This window comes from Mustela erminea, chromosome 1 (assembly GCF_009829155.1).
Source record: "Mustela erminea isolate mMusErm1 chromosome 1, mMusErm1.Pri, whole genome shotgun sequence".
Taxonomy (NCBI): Eukaryota; Metazoa; Chordata; class Mammalia; order Carnivora; family Mustelidae; genus Mustela; species Mustela erminea.
Window position 1 is genome coordinate 151,498,877 of NC_045614.1, and position 13,760 is coordinate 151,512,636.

General features: G+C 37.0%; 1 protein-coding gene and 1 pseudogene across 5 annotated transcripts in view; one reads left to right on the forward strand and one right to left on the reverse strand.

Annotated features, from left to right (window-relative positions):
• Positions 1–13,760, reverse strand: part of PLS1 (plastin 1) — a 116,344-nt gene that overhangs the window by 45,090 nt on the left and 57,494 nt on the right. For 3 of the 5 annotated variants that reach the window (XM_032346856.1, XM_032346872.1, XM_032346836.1), the window contains exons 2-5: positions 13,509–13,664; positions 9,008–9,111; positions 4,390–4,553; positions 2,689–2,818 (exon numbers count right to left, since the gene is read on the reverse strand). In XM_032346856.1, the coding sequence (XP_032202747.1) occupies positions 2,689–2,818; positions 4,390–4,553; positions 9,008–9,077 (364 nt within the window). In that variant the 5' untranslated portion in view covers positions 9,078–9,111; positions 13,509–13,664. The remainder of the gene's footprint in view (positions 1–2,688; positions 2,819–4,389; positions 4,554–9,007; positions 9,112–13,508; positions 13,665–13,760) is intronic. The other 2 variants (XM_032346866.1, XM_032346847.1) reach the window with 1 other exon arrangement.
• On the forward strand, positions 10,817–10,913 carry LOC116581617 (annotated as a pseudogene).

Genomic DNA, 13,760 nt, shown 5'->3' on the forward strand with positions numbered 1-13,760 from the left:
AAGGAAAGATGTTCCAGGTATAGGAACCAGGAATGAGATAATATTTCACAACGGCTAAGATGGTCATAATAAACAAAAGGGACAATAACAAGCATTGATGAGAATATAAAGAATTTGGACTTTCAAACATTGCTAGTGGGGATGCAAAATCGTGCAACCACTTTAAAAACAGTTTGGCAGTTTTTAAAAATATTAAACACAGAGTTACGAAAAGCCCTAGCAATTCTACTCCTAAGTATATACCTAAGATAAGTTAAAACCTATGTTCACACAAAAATGTATACCAAAGTGCTCATACAACAGTATTAAGAATAGTCAAGACAACCCAAATGTCTATCAGCTGATGAAAGAATAAGCAAAATGTGATGCTATCCATAGAAGAAAATAGTGTATGGCAATAAAAAGAATGCAGTACAATATATATCACAAGAGGTAATGTTATGCCAGTGAGGGAGCCGGTCAAGTGAAAGGCCACTGCTCTATGATTTCATTTACAGGAAATTTCCACAAGAGGCAAATCTATAGAAATAGAAAGTAGATCACTGGTTGCCAGAGGCTGCAGGAAGGGAGAAATTAGGAGGGTCTGCTAATGAGCATGGTGTTTCTCCTTAGCATAATGAAAGTATTCCAAAATTAGATGGTGGTGATGACCATACAACTCTGTGAATATACTAAAAACCACTGAACTGCACATTTTCAAAGGGTGAATTTCATGGCATCTCAATTATATCTCAATAAAGCTGCTCTTTTTAAAAAAGCTATTAAATGAGGGCACCTGGGTGCCTCAGTGGGTTGAGCCTCTGCCTTCTGCTCAGGTCATGATCTTAAGGGTCCTGGGACTGAGCCCTGCATCAGGCTCTCTGCTCCGTGGGGAGCCCGCTTCTCCCTCTTTCTCTGCCTAACTCTCTGCTTACTTGTGATCTCTGCCAAAAAAATAAATTAAATCTTTAAAAAAAAAAAAAAAAAAAGCTGGGACGCCTGGGTCGCTCAGTTGGTTGGACAACTGCCTTCGGCTCAGGTCATGATCCCGGAGTCCCGGGATCGAGTCCCACATCAGACTCCCAGCTCCTCAGGGAGTCTGCTTCTCCCTCTCACCTTCTCCTCGCTCATGCTCTCTCTGTCTCTCTCTCAAATAAATAAATAAAACCTTTAAAAAAAAAATAAAATAAAAATTTAAAAAAAGCTATTAAATGTTCCATACCTCGTTCTAGATAATAGTTACATGGATAACAATTTACACATTTACATATTCATGTATTAAAAAGTCATCAAGCCACACACTCAAAAATAGTACACTTTATGTTCTTACTGTGTGCATCTTATACTCCAACAAATCAGTAAAAAAAGAAGAATCTATGGTGACAGATATCAGAAAAGTGGTCCCCTCTGGGAAGAAATAGTTACCATTCGAGGCATGAAGGAGCAATTGAGGGAGATGAAATATTTTCTCTTGATCTGGTGGCATCTACATAGATGTAGGTACAGGATGTTGCCACATGTAAAAATTCCTTGAGCTGTCCAGTTAAGAATTATAACATTTTGCTAAATGCATATTATATCTCAATAAAAAGATTTAAAAATTGAAGAAGACGTTTCATTAGAATGGGTAGGCAGAAATGGAGTTAAGGAGTGAGCCCCTTTCAAAAAATGAAGGTAGCAGTTATAATTCACTGCCTTTACCACACTTCTGGAAAAGGGTAGAAAAAACTTAAAATGGGTGGGAGAAGTGTGAGTATACTGTTACAGAAAAATCCAGTTGAAAGGAAGAGAATCAAGAGGATAATTAACAGATTCAGATCTCAGAGGAAAAGGGAGAAAAGGTTACAGTTCAATCAATAATTTAAAAAGCACAGTTCAGGGATGTCATGATTCCAGGGTTCTTGAATTGAGTCCCCTCTCGAGCTCCCTGCTCAGTGGGGAGTCTGCTTCTCTCTCTCCCTTTGCCCCTCCCCCTGCTTATTCTCCCTCTCTCTCTCTCTCTCCCTCTCTCAAACAAATAAATAAAACCTTCTAAAATAAAATAAAAATCAAGTTCTACTTATTTTAATATAAGCAAAATGAACTTGACCAAAGCTTCTCAAACATCTTGACCACAAAAAGTAAAAAGTAAGCTTAACATGGTAAGACCTCTCATCTTAAGAGCTGACGTGACTCTGGATTTCCCATTGGGCAACGTTCCAATGATTCTATCAGATCTAGCAAATCAGATTCTGTGCTCTCTAGTCACCTAGTTGCTTGATAAAAGATGATTCAGGAATCTCAGCTCCTGGAAAATGTAAGGGAAATGTCCTAGAAATAAACCTCTCCACAAATTCCTAGGTCGGGTCTAAAAATATACCCAACTCACCAGTCAGGATGAAAAATCCATTCAGAGTTCATCAATGAACATATTCAGTGCCGAAATATAAACAATTTCTATTTTGTTGTTTCTAATCTCCTTGTGTGCTGTGCCTGACACATGGTAGGAAATCATTGATTTCACTGATTCTATGATTTTTCATCCTGACACCTCTGAAATTGAGATGCATTTCAAATTTGATGGCACACTATAGTTTAGTCTGATTTTCCTTCAATGGTACATAAAACAACGGTATGAATTACAAATGAATGGCATCTTAGATTTGATGAAATATCACACTTAGTGAATGAATCAGTGACTGAAAGGTCAAATTTAGATTGGCAGGTTACCTGCGTAAGAATGCTGTGTACCCTCACTGGAAATGGATGAGGTTCCTCCAATAGCAGTAATTCCTTCTCTCTTATTAATTATTTTGCGGAATGTCCTGCTGATGTGTTTGCTTTTTAACTCTTGTATCAGCTGGAATGGAATATAAGTAAAATTGAACCTTGACCAATCATAAAAAACCTTACAATGTGACAGATAATTATTTAGACTTCTTTATTTGGAATGACATCAAAAGAAATCCTAATCAGGTACTCTCACCCTTATTGGTTAGCTCTTGTGTCATTTTACCCAGCGTACAAAATGTACAAACATTTGCACCCCAAACACTAGAAGAAATTTTGTTATAATTAAGCTTAAATTAAATACACTGAAATTATTCTCCTGTGCTTGCCACAACATTTTGTCGTGCCTTTTGAAAACTATAGAATAACTCACTACGTGACAAAGATTTTTAATGCTTTAATGAGGATTATTTTCCTGTCTGAGCATTGCAAATGTATATATGTTTTAAAATCAGTAAGTCAGATATTGTAGGAAATAAGAGAGGCTTGGAGAAATACCCTCTTTCAATCACTCTCATGATTGGCTAGACTGAATTTAATCAGTACTCCAAGTAGCAGCCAGAGTGCATTTTTAAAATTTTGAATCTGATCATGTGGCTTCACACTCTCTTCTTCCTACATCACTGGCTTCCTATTGCTCTTATGATAAAAATGAAAATCCTGCAAGACCCCACATGACCTGACCCCAACTTACTTCCCTAGCTGCATTCCATACACTTACCATCTCGCCCTATTCACACTCAGCATTTTCCAAGTGCTTGAGAAGATCTACCATCCCTAAAGCCACACAGGGCCTCTACAATAGGCTGTCACTTCCACTGGCCTTGCACATCATTCAGGTCCCCCACTCAACCCCTTTGATCTGTTTAATATCTTTCTTCGGATCTCAGCTCAGTCTTCACAGCTCCCAGGACACGTTCCCTGAGTTCTCCAGCCTCACCACCAAGTTCTATTTCCATATGACACATACAGTCATGGTTGTGGTGCTGGAAGAAGTGACAGCCTTTGCTCAGTGGGCAGGTGGCAAAGGCAATGTGGCCAAGTCATCCATCCCTCTTAGCCAGTGAGTCTGAAATACATGATATTCAATATTCAGTTCTACAACCTATTTTTCTTTTGTTGGTTGTGTCATGTTTTATTTTTCATCCTGTTCAGTTCCCTGAGCCTTGAGGTACTTTAATAATGAAACAATGCTATCATAGCTAGCACCAAAATTTACCTGGTGGCATTTGCTGAAACTGAAGGTCTAACTTATCACAAGAAAATAATTAGTTTCTAGGAAGTATAGCTCCCATATCTTAGCTATGTCGGTCACCAAAAAATATTCCATTTCTCAAGACCAAGTACTGAGACATTAAAACATTCTGTACACAGATAGTCAATAAGCACTGAACTCAACTGTAGTTTTATTAGCACATGAGCTATGACTGCCAAAACCTGACTTCCAACAACTTGAGAATAATTTTTCCCTTTCTTTTATGAATTATTTGTGGACACTGTTGTTACCATCACCATCATCATTATAAAGCAGTGCTTTTTTCTGGTCTCCGCAGCCAGATTTAATGAAAGAGAGTGATGACATTATTAAAATTCTGCTCAAAGCAAAAAGATCAGTACCCAGGAGAGGAAGGGATTACTTACTGACACAAACTCTTGAAAATTGATTTTGCCATCTTTGTTGTTGTCAGCAACTGCTAGAATTTTCTCCACAATCTCGCGCACCTTGTATCCAGGCAGAGGAAGGCTCGCTTCCTTAAACAGGTCCTGAAGTTCATAATCACTAACATATCCACTGTTGTCAATATCTGTAAAGATAAATTATGAGCTGTCAACTATCACTTGCACTCTTCATCAGAGGTGCACACCCCGCAGGCCTCGTGGGAGATTCACAGGCAGGTAGAAACTTTCCAGTTTGTTCCACAAGTTGCAGTCACCTTTTCTCTTGTATCTGAACTGTACAAGTAGTCTATGCACTTTATCAAAAATCTCATATTGAGATGGACTTTATCCACACAGATTTAGAACTCCATGAGTATTTTAAGTACATGAGCATAAGTATAAGAGCATGAACGTTGCTCTGGCAGATGAAAAACTCAGGCTTAGCATATGACTAAATTCAAAGAACTAAGCATTGACAAATCTCAGATGCCTAGAAGAAACAGCAGCAATGGTCATGAGGGAACACCCACCCAAATTTTAACTTCTTCACAGAACTTATAAAATGGATCTGTAGGTCTCACATTCTGTATAAAATATGTGCATCATGTTTGTGTATTAAATACAATAAGGTATTTCTGCTATACATTTCACTTGGTGGCAGTTCTGTTTCATTTGTCAATAATTCATTGCTTCTTCATTATGTATTTATGATACCATTATGTAGGCTGAATCATGTTTGATGTCAATTTGACATTAAGTATTCAAGAAATAATTTCACACCTGTATTTTGACTTTTGAAAATAGGTTTCCAGGCATTTTCATGTTATCACTGAGGTGCCCTTCCCCTAGGTTTTCCCTGGAGATTAGATATCACTTCTTGACACAGAACAAAGGCAACACAAAATACTCCCGACCAGAGTTGGCAACAGAGCTCTGGATTGTTTGGTTAGTTGCCTGGATCCACCTTATTATATAGGCTTTCTTGACTCATCTGCTAATAGTTGCTTTGTTTCCTCTATTTCATGTTTTCCTCTCCATAAAAGAGCCATCCTCACTATAACTCACTTAATAATAAAGACAGAAACTTTTCTTTTAAACTCTTGTATACAAGTTTTAGAATTAACAGTTTAGAACAATGGAAAGTTTCTCAACTAGAATCTACCAATAACTAAAATATTGCTATAACCTCAAAAGTCAGTCAGAAACCTTGATATTGCAATAATAATATTATTTTCTCTGAACTTAGAGCAAAATATCATTATTTAATATATCACAAGTTTAGAATTGTTTCCTATAATTCTGAAATAGGCAAATAAACTACCTGGCTTACTTCTTTACCAGTACTATGGCAAAGAGTATTTAAAAATAAATATGATTAAATAAATAAATAAATAAAATAAACAAGATTGAGGGGCATCTGGATGGCTCAGTTGGTTAAGTGTCCAAATCTTGATTTTGGCTCAGGTCATGATCTCTGGGTCATGAGACTGAGTCCTGCATCTGACTCCTTGCTGGGCATGGAACTCGCCTAAGATTTTCTCTCTCCCTCTTCCTGCTCATCTCCCCCACCCTCACAGGCAAGATTGAGGAAAAGTTGTTTACTTACTAACTGCCATGCTATACTAACAAGAATACTTAGGAGCTAGAGCTCTGAAGATGAGTAAGTCTGTGTGCTTAAATCCCAGCTCCATCCCTATGGCCTCTGTGGTTTGGGTATGATGTGACAAAAAAATAATAAATACCATTTAATAAGCACATATTCTGTGCCACGTGATTTGTTAAGAACTTATCTCATAAAATCCTATAACAACCTTGAGGTAGTTAATAATATAATTCTTATTTTATTTTATTTTTTTTTTTTTAAAGATTTTATTTATTTATTTGACAGAGAGAAATCACAAGTACACTGAGAGGCAGGCAGAGAGAGAGAGAAGGAAGCAGGCTCCCTGCCGAGCAGAGAGCCCGATGCGGGACTCGATCCCAGGACCCTGAGATCATGACCTGAGCCGAAGGCAGTGGCTTAACCCACTGAGCCACCCAGGCGCCCCTATAATTCTTATTTTAAAGATGAGGAAATCAAGGCTTAGGTTAAATCATAAAGATTATAGTTTAAAAAGAAACAAGACTTTCTTATAATTCAACAAAAATAAATAACTTGATTAAAAAGTGGGCAGAAGAAATAGACACTGAATAGGAATGAAGAGACATTTTCCCAAAGAAGTTATACAAATGTTCAATACACATATGAAAAGATGCTCAACGTCACAAAACATTAGGGAAATGTAAATTAAAACCACAATGAGATACTGCTTCACACTTTTGATGGCTATTACAAAAAAAAAATTTTTTTTAAACAGAAAATAATAAGTGTTGACAAGGATTTGAAGAAATCGAAACCCTTATGCACTACTGACGGGACTGTAAGATGTGACGCCACGACAGAAAACAGCATGATGGTTCCTCGAAAGATTAAACTTATAATTACCATATTATTCAGCAATACCACTTCTATATACACAAAATAACTGAAAGGAGAAATGTGAACAGATATTTGTATACTCAAGTTCATAGCAACATTATTCACAATAGCAAAAAGGTAGAAACAACTCAGGTGTCCTTCGACAGATGAATAGATCAACCAAATGTGATGTAGACATAAAACAGAATGTTGTACAAGATGAGGAGTTGGTATTTAATGGGTTTGGGAAGATAAAAAAGTTCTAGAGATAGTGGTATGGTTGTATAATAACATGAATATATGTAATGTCACTGAACTGTATACTTAAAAGTTACTAAAACAGTAAGTTTTGTTATGCTATTTTACCAAAATGTATAAAGAAAAAAAAGAAGACAAATATTTTAATCTGTCATCTCACCTTTGAGACCCAAAAAATATCCCATGTAGTAAGGTTGGATGGGCACGATACTGAGTTAATAAGTAGCAATTTATCTTGTCAATAAAAAGCTAGTACATATTGTGCTAGTGTCAGCACTGCCCTCACATAGAGCAAATTATCTGGCTGTAAGATTTGTTCCATCAGTGAATTATTTATTCAAAATATCATTAAATAAATATTGCAGGATTATATGTCCATGAGTCATAAGGAGTAAAGCTAAACAAAGAAAACAGATTACTCATTCATCCATATTTCACTAAGACTTAGGTAGCACCTCTGTTCAAGCTACCAAACTGCACTATAAAATAACAGCAGTAGCAAACTAGGAGATACATTTCTATTACTTCCTCTGTTTGAATGCTCAAAATGAGCAGACCAGTCCAAAAATTGCCTTTTGTCTTGAAAAGATTCTGGGCACTGCATACAATACTCTATAAAATTTATTAATAACCTTCTAGAAATCGTATTATATTCATGCCATGCTCTACTGACAAATACACCATCTTCAAAATAAAGAAAAGATCAGAATTAAGGCATTCACTGTGAGCCTAATTCAGCCACCATGTAGACTGTGTTTGGAAGGTTTGAGTTACTCTGGAGATGACTGTGCAGAGAAAAGTAGAAGAGCCCAGGGATTTGTACAACTCACTTTACTTAACAGCAATGATTTGTAAGTTAAGTTATAAGGTCTTAACAGCTTTACTTTTGGGGGGGGGGGGGGGTTAAGAGCTTTCTTTTTTAAGCTGAAATTGTTCTCTTTTTATTGGTCTCTAAAATTCATTCTGTACTGCATTTCATCTACATGAATTTTAGTAGTTATTCACTAAGTTTGCGAGAAATCTAGGCACGAGACCAACTGTGATCATTATATACCCTCTCTGGTCTACCATCTGACTGTTTCTCATGGATTGCTCTTCTATACCAGAGAAGGAGCCTACTGTGGGAGGGGCAGTGGTGTCACAGTTTCAATGTCCTTTCACTATGCTCACCTTTCATTTGCATGCTTTTGCAGACTACAGCAAAAGACAATATTTATATCCCTGTTTGCCACCAGTTTCCTAGGAACCAAGTGCAGAAGAATTGTAATCCAACAGAGTATGAGGGAATATTTTGGGAAGAAAAATACAAAGCCGTCAGATGATAATGTCATAAAGACAAAACACTGAATGTCTTTAAAAAGTGAAAGAAGAAAAACCAGGATATGCAGCCTTTAAAAACAACCCGAAGTTATTTTTTAAATTATGTGTGAGGAAGAACGAAATTATGACATATGACCTTTAAAAGCAATATTCAGATTTTAAAATATTCTGCATGAAGTAAGAAAGTGTCATTGGTAGTGACAAACACATGAAGACCAGAGTTCAGTTTATAAACAAGGAAGTGTTTCTATATTTTCTCTCTGTAATGAGGATATCATGTTAGGCATATTCAGTTACGCTGTCATTCATTAACCTGGATTACCTTAGGCCAGGAAATTATCAAAGAATTCAAAGTCCAGTTCTCCTAGAAATTTAAGCCAGTCTTAGTTTGTCTTTCAGAAAGAAAGAATGAATCCAGTAAAACCTGGATAGGAAAAAAAGGAGGGGGGAATAAAGCCAGGGGCAAATGAGTGGTAGTAAAACCAACAAAAGGTATTGTTCCATTCCTGGAAGTCTGATATCAAGCAGAATAGCAATGTCATAAGTAGTTTTTCTCAAGCATACCTATTTTATTAAATGCTTCTTGTAGCTCTTCCAGTTCCTCCCGTGAAATGACAGTGGTATTGTTTTCCATCTTTGGAGAAAAGACTACCTTCGAGTCCTTATATCTAGAAAAAGAAATGTTATAAAAAGAACATTAGCCCTTTGGAAAATTTTATCTGGGATACAGAGTACACAGGCAGTACACTGTCTAGAAAAAACACCTGAGAGGCCTGGCTGACAAGGAACAAAAAGGAACAGAACCCCGGGAACACCATTTCCCAGAATAGGTGGGCCAGAAAATAAAAGAGTTAGTACGGGGAAGAAACACCTGTCATTTACACCTTGTGCTTATACAGGGCATAGATGCTTCTCAATAGCCTGTACAATTTTCATTTACATTTTGCCCCACTATTTCAGTAAAATAAACATTTCAGGTTTGAGAGAAGTGTAGCATTTATAATTGTAAAGAAAGTGGTCAGAAAGTAAAATTTTTTTTTTAAAGATTTTATTTATTTATTTGACAGAGAGAGATCACAAGTAGGCAGAGAGGCAGGCAGAGAGAGAGAGAGGAGGAAACAGGCTCCTTGCTGAGCAGAGAGCCCGATGCAGGACTCAATCCCAGGACCCTGAGATCATGACCTGAGCCGAAGGCAGCGGCTTAACCCACTGAGCCACCCAGACGCCCCCAGAAAGTAAAATTTTAAGACATGACTGAAGTCCACATAAAGAAGAAAGTAAGCATGTAATTTCTGAAATATAATTTATTCATTAAAATTTTTCACTGATCATTTAAAGGTCATAAAGATCATAGTGTGTGAAGCCCTTGAAGAGTATTATGGCTCATGTGTCATTTGTGATCTATATACCATCTTGCTTAGGAATTTTTGGTGTTCTTTCAAAATGACAGATTTCTGAATCTTACAGTTATTCTGGGGCCTGGTTTAATTAAATCTTTGGGTTTGAAAAAATATACTACTGCCCACTATCTAATTGTACTCTGTTTTTAAAAAAAAATCTTAAGAGCTCAAGTAACAGAGCTGATGAAGGGGTAAAGGGAATTCATCTTACTCCCCAGATGCAGTTTCTTACATCTTAATAAAATAATAAAATTTTATTGACTTCTCACTTTTAGAATGTTTCACTATAGTTAAAACTATTTATAGGCATACTTATTTTGTGCTGAAAGAAATGAAACACATCATTTAGAAATTTTAAGCATAATTCCCTAGTTCTGCAAAATGCTAATTCTGTCACAGCTGACTTTGAATGTGTGGTTTTGGTCATCCTGCATATCCTTTCCCATATGCAAAATGGTTTCTATCCCTTGCCTCAAGTTTTATAAATAGTGATCCAAGGGGCACCTGGGTAGTGGTTCAGTTGCTTAAGTAACTGCCTTAGGTTCAGATCATGATCCCAGGATCTCACTCTCACTTTTGCTCTCAAATAAGTCAGTAAAATCTTTAAAACAAAACAAAACAAAAAAAACCCACAGTGATCCAACCTTCCCAACTGCACTCCACAGAAAGGCTTGCAAATTAAGAGTCCTTCTGTTTAACTCACATTTGAAAGGATAAATATACCTGGGGTTCTATTCTTTTTGCTCATGATTATTTGAATTTATGTGATTTGTTAATTACATAAACTCTTGTTATTTTCCCACAATTAGACAAAACTAGCACTTAAACTTATTGGGAAACCAATTACCCATACAATATGTTTCTTATTTTTAAAGCTTTATTTTTATAAGTAATAAAGTTGCTTCAAGTCCTTTGGTATTTAAATGAGAGAAATAGAAAAATATAGAGCTATCTTCAAGATACACTCCTAAGTGCTTGTTTCATCAGCACTGAAATTGGAACAATTCAGAGAAAATTAGCATGGCTACTGTGCAAGGAACACAAAAATTCATGAAGTGTCCTGTATTTTTTTTTTTTAAGAAAGTTATACCTTTTTTTTTTTTAAGATTCCATTTATTTACTTGACACAGAGAGAAAGAGAGAACAAGAAGAGGGAGCAGCAGAGACAGAGGGAGAAGCAGAGGGAGCAGCAGAGACAGAGGGAGAAGCAGACTTCCAGCTGAGCAGGGAACCCAATGTGGGACTGGATCCAATGACGCTAGGATCATAACCTTAGCTAAAGGCAGACACTTAACGGACTGGGCCACCCATGTGCCCCAATATATACTTTTCTTTTTAAAGATTTTTTTTGACAGAGAGAAAGATCACAAGTAGGCAGAGAGGCAGGCAGAGAGAGAGGAAGGGAAGCAGGCTCCCTACTGAGCAGAGAGCCTGATTTGGGGCTGGATCCCAGGACCCTGAGATCATGACCTGAGCTGCAGGCAGAGGCTTAACCCACTGAGCCATCCAGGCGCCCCCAATATATACATTTTAAAAGAAATCTGCCTCTGTAAAATTTGTAAAGTTTTGGAGGAAAGAATTCTAGCTAAGTCAACTCATATTTATCAAGCACATAACTTGGCAGTCCTGAAACACTGTAGAGTGAAGTTATGAGAATTTACTTTGCAATTTTAGGAAACTATCACTTAACCAGTGATTCCCCCCAATGGGGCAGGTTATGTTGAATTCTGTAAATAGATATACCTTCCCATAGATTTTGATGTGTACCATGTATTTCTTCAGTAATTCCAACACTGCTTTCCTCCTCCGCTTTTTTTTTTCTTAGCCCATATAATTTTAAAAACTTTCTTTCACCAACTAAAGCCTTTTTTTATCCTCTCTCCTAATCCTCGAGCGTATCCTAACACAACCAAATATATATTTAGAAACTTAAGGGAGTATATTCTAAGGACCGACTCAATTTAGATAAAATTTAATCCAATCTTTTATCCTCCCTCAAATTTCTAGCCTCCCTGAACCTTTAAAAGCTTTAGCAGGATTAGTCTAAGCAGCCATTTCCAATTTATAGGATCTAGAACAGTTTCAGAGAAAAGGCATTAGGAACAACCCTGAGACCAATAAGATTCTGATGCCTTTCAATCAACCGTAAATCTTCCAAATGTGAGGGACCAAAGCTGTTTACACGGGCACCTTTGGGCTTCCCGAGCTATTCTGTTTTCTTTCCTCCCATTGTGGTCCTATCCCTGATCACCTGATATTCTAGAGTTCTTGAGGTAGCTGCTGACCCAGCTGAGGCAGCTGGCCCCCTACTCTATCTTCCAAAATTCCCTTCTTCCCTTACTTCCCCTTTCTCTAGTAATACAAAATATAAAGGCAAATATTTACTGAGGGCTCTCAATGGGCCCGCAATTCTGCTACCATCCTCACACACAAGCTTACTATGCTGATGGAACCAGCATCCTCTCTTAAATGTAAATTAGAGGGTTGCAGAGATTACTTACCTAAGGCAGGCAGACAAAAGAAGAGATTCAAAATCAAATCTGTTTCTAGTGCCTCCAAGCTCTTAAATTCTACATGTAAATTAACATCCCTATTCTCTCACGGCAAGCATCACGGGTAGTTTTAAAAAAGAGATTGATAATTTAAGTCACGCTTAAGTATGAGTAATTGCTAAATCCTTACACTGCTCATCAAATTTGTATTTTAAGGGCATACTTACTTTTTTTTTTTTTTAAGATTTATCTATTTATTTGAGAAGGAGAGAGTGTGCATGTGCGTGCAGAGGGAGAGGGGTAGAGAAAGAGTCTTAAACAGACTCCATGCTGAGCACAGAGCCTGACAGGGGCCTTGATCTCACAATCATGAGATTACAACCTGAGCCAAAACCAAGAATCCCTCCCTTAACCAACTGCACCACCCAGGTGCCCCCTAGAGCAAATTTTTATTTTAAAGCAAATGCCTGTTTTCTTTAGAATAATGGATGAATACATTATTATTTAATCAATAGAGTATACACCATTAAATAAATCAACCACATCTGTTTCTTAAGAACACAGTCATTGCAAAAAGCAAAGTACTAGAGGATACAAAGAGTGTATGTCACAATTATTATAAATTATAAAAACCCAAAATACTGAATTTGTTATGTATGTTGCCAAATATAGGTGGTAAATCTTAAAAATATATGGGAATGACACACTAACTCAGAATATTGGTTGTCCTATGGAGATGGAGGCAAGGGACACAGCTGGAGGCTGAAGGTCAATTTATTACATTTTTTAAAAGAAATTTAAAGCAATTACGACAAAATTTTTAACATATGTTCAAACTGAGCATTAAGTATATGAATATTGGTTAAATTGTTCCTGTACTTTTCAGTATTTTTGTTTTAAATATTTCATAATATAATTGTTTAACTTTTAAACTCAGTAAAAAATGGTATGTAAATAAAATAATAAAGATAGCACAAGAATATATTTGAACAGGAAAAAATTTCCCAAAGCCCCTCAGGACATGGGGAAAAAAATTTTTTTAAGTACTTCATTACCAAACAATCAAATAGTTAATATTATTGTGGCAGAATAATTCATTCAAATATCAAATTGTGTTTATTTTCCACCTCCCCTGCCTTCCCAGTCCCACTCCTCAACTAAGGCAATAACTACCTCTTGTCTTAGGATGCTGGCAGCACAGAAAGCAAAACCAGCCTGGGATCTGTGGTTCCTTGAGTCCGTGGGTCGAAGTACAAACTTCCTTAGGATTTACTTAGGCTGGGTGTGCTTCGAGTGGGGCAGCGGGAGGAGGACATCTCTGAGAAGCCACTAGATGAGGAAGAGAGAGAGAGAGAGAGAAAGAAATTACCCTGGTGGGGAAGGACAAAAATCTGTGGATGCCATCAAGGAAGACTGTGGCCACAG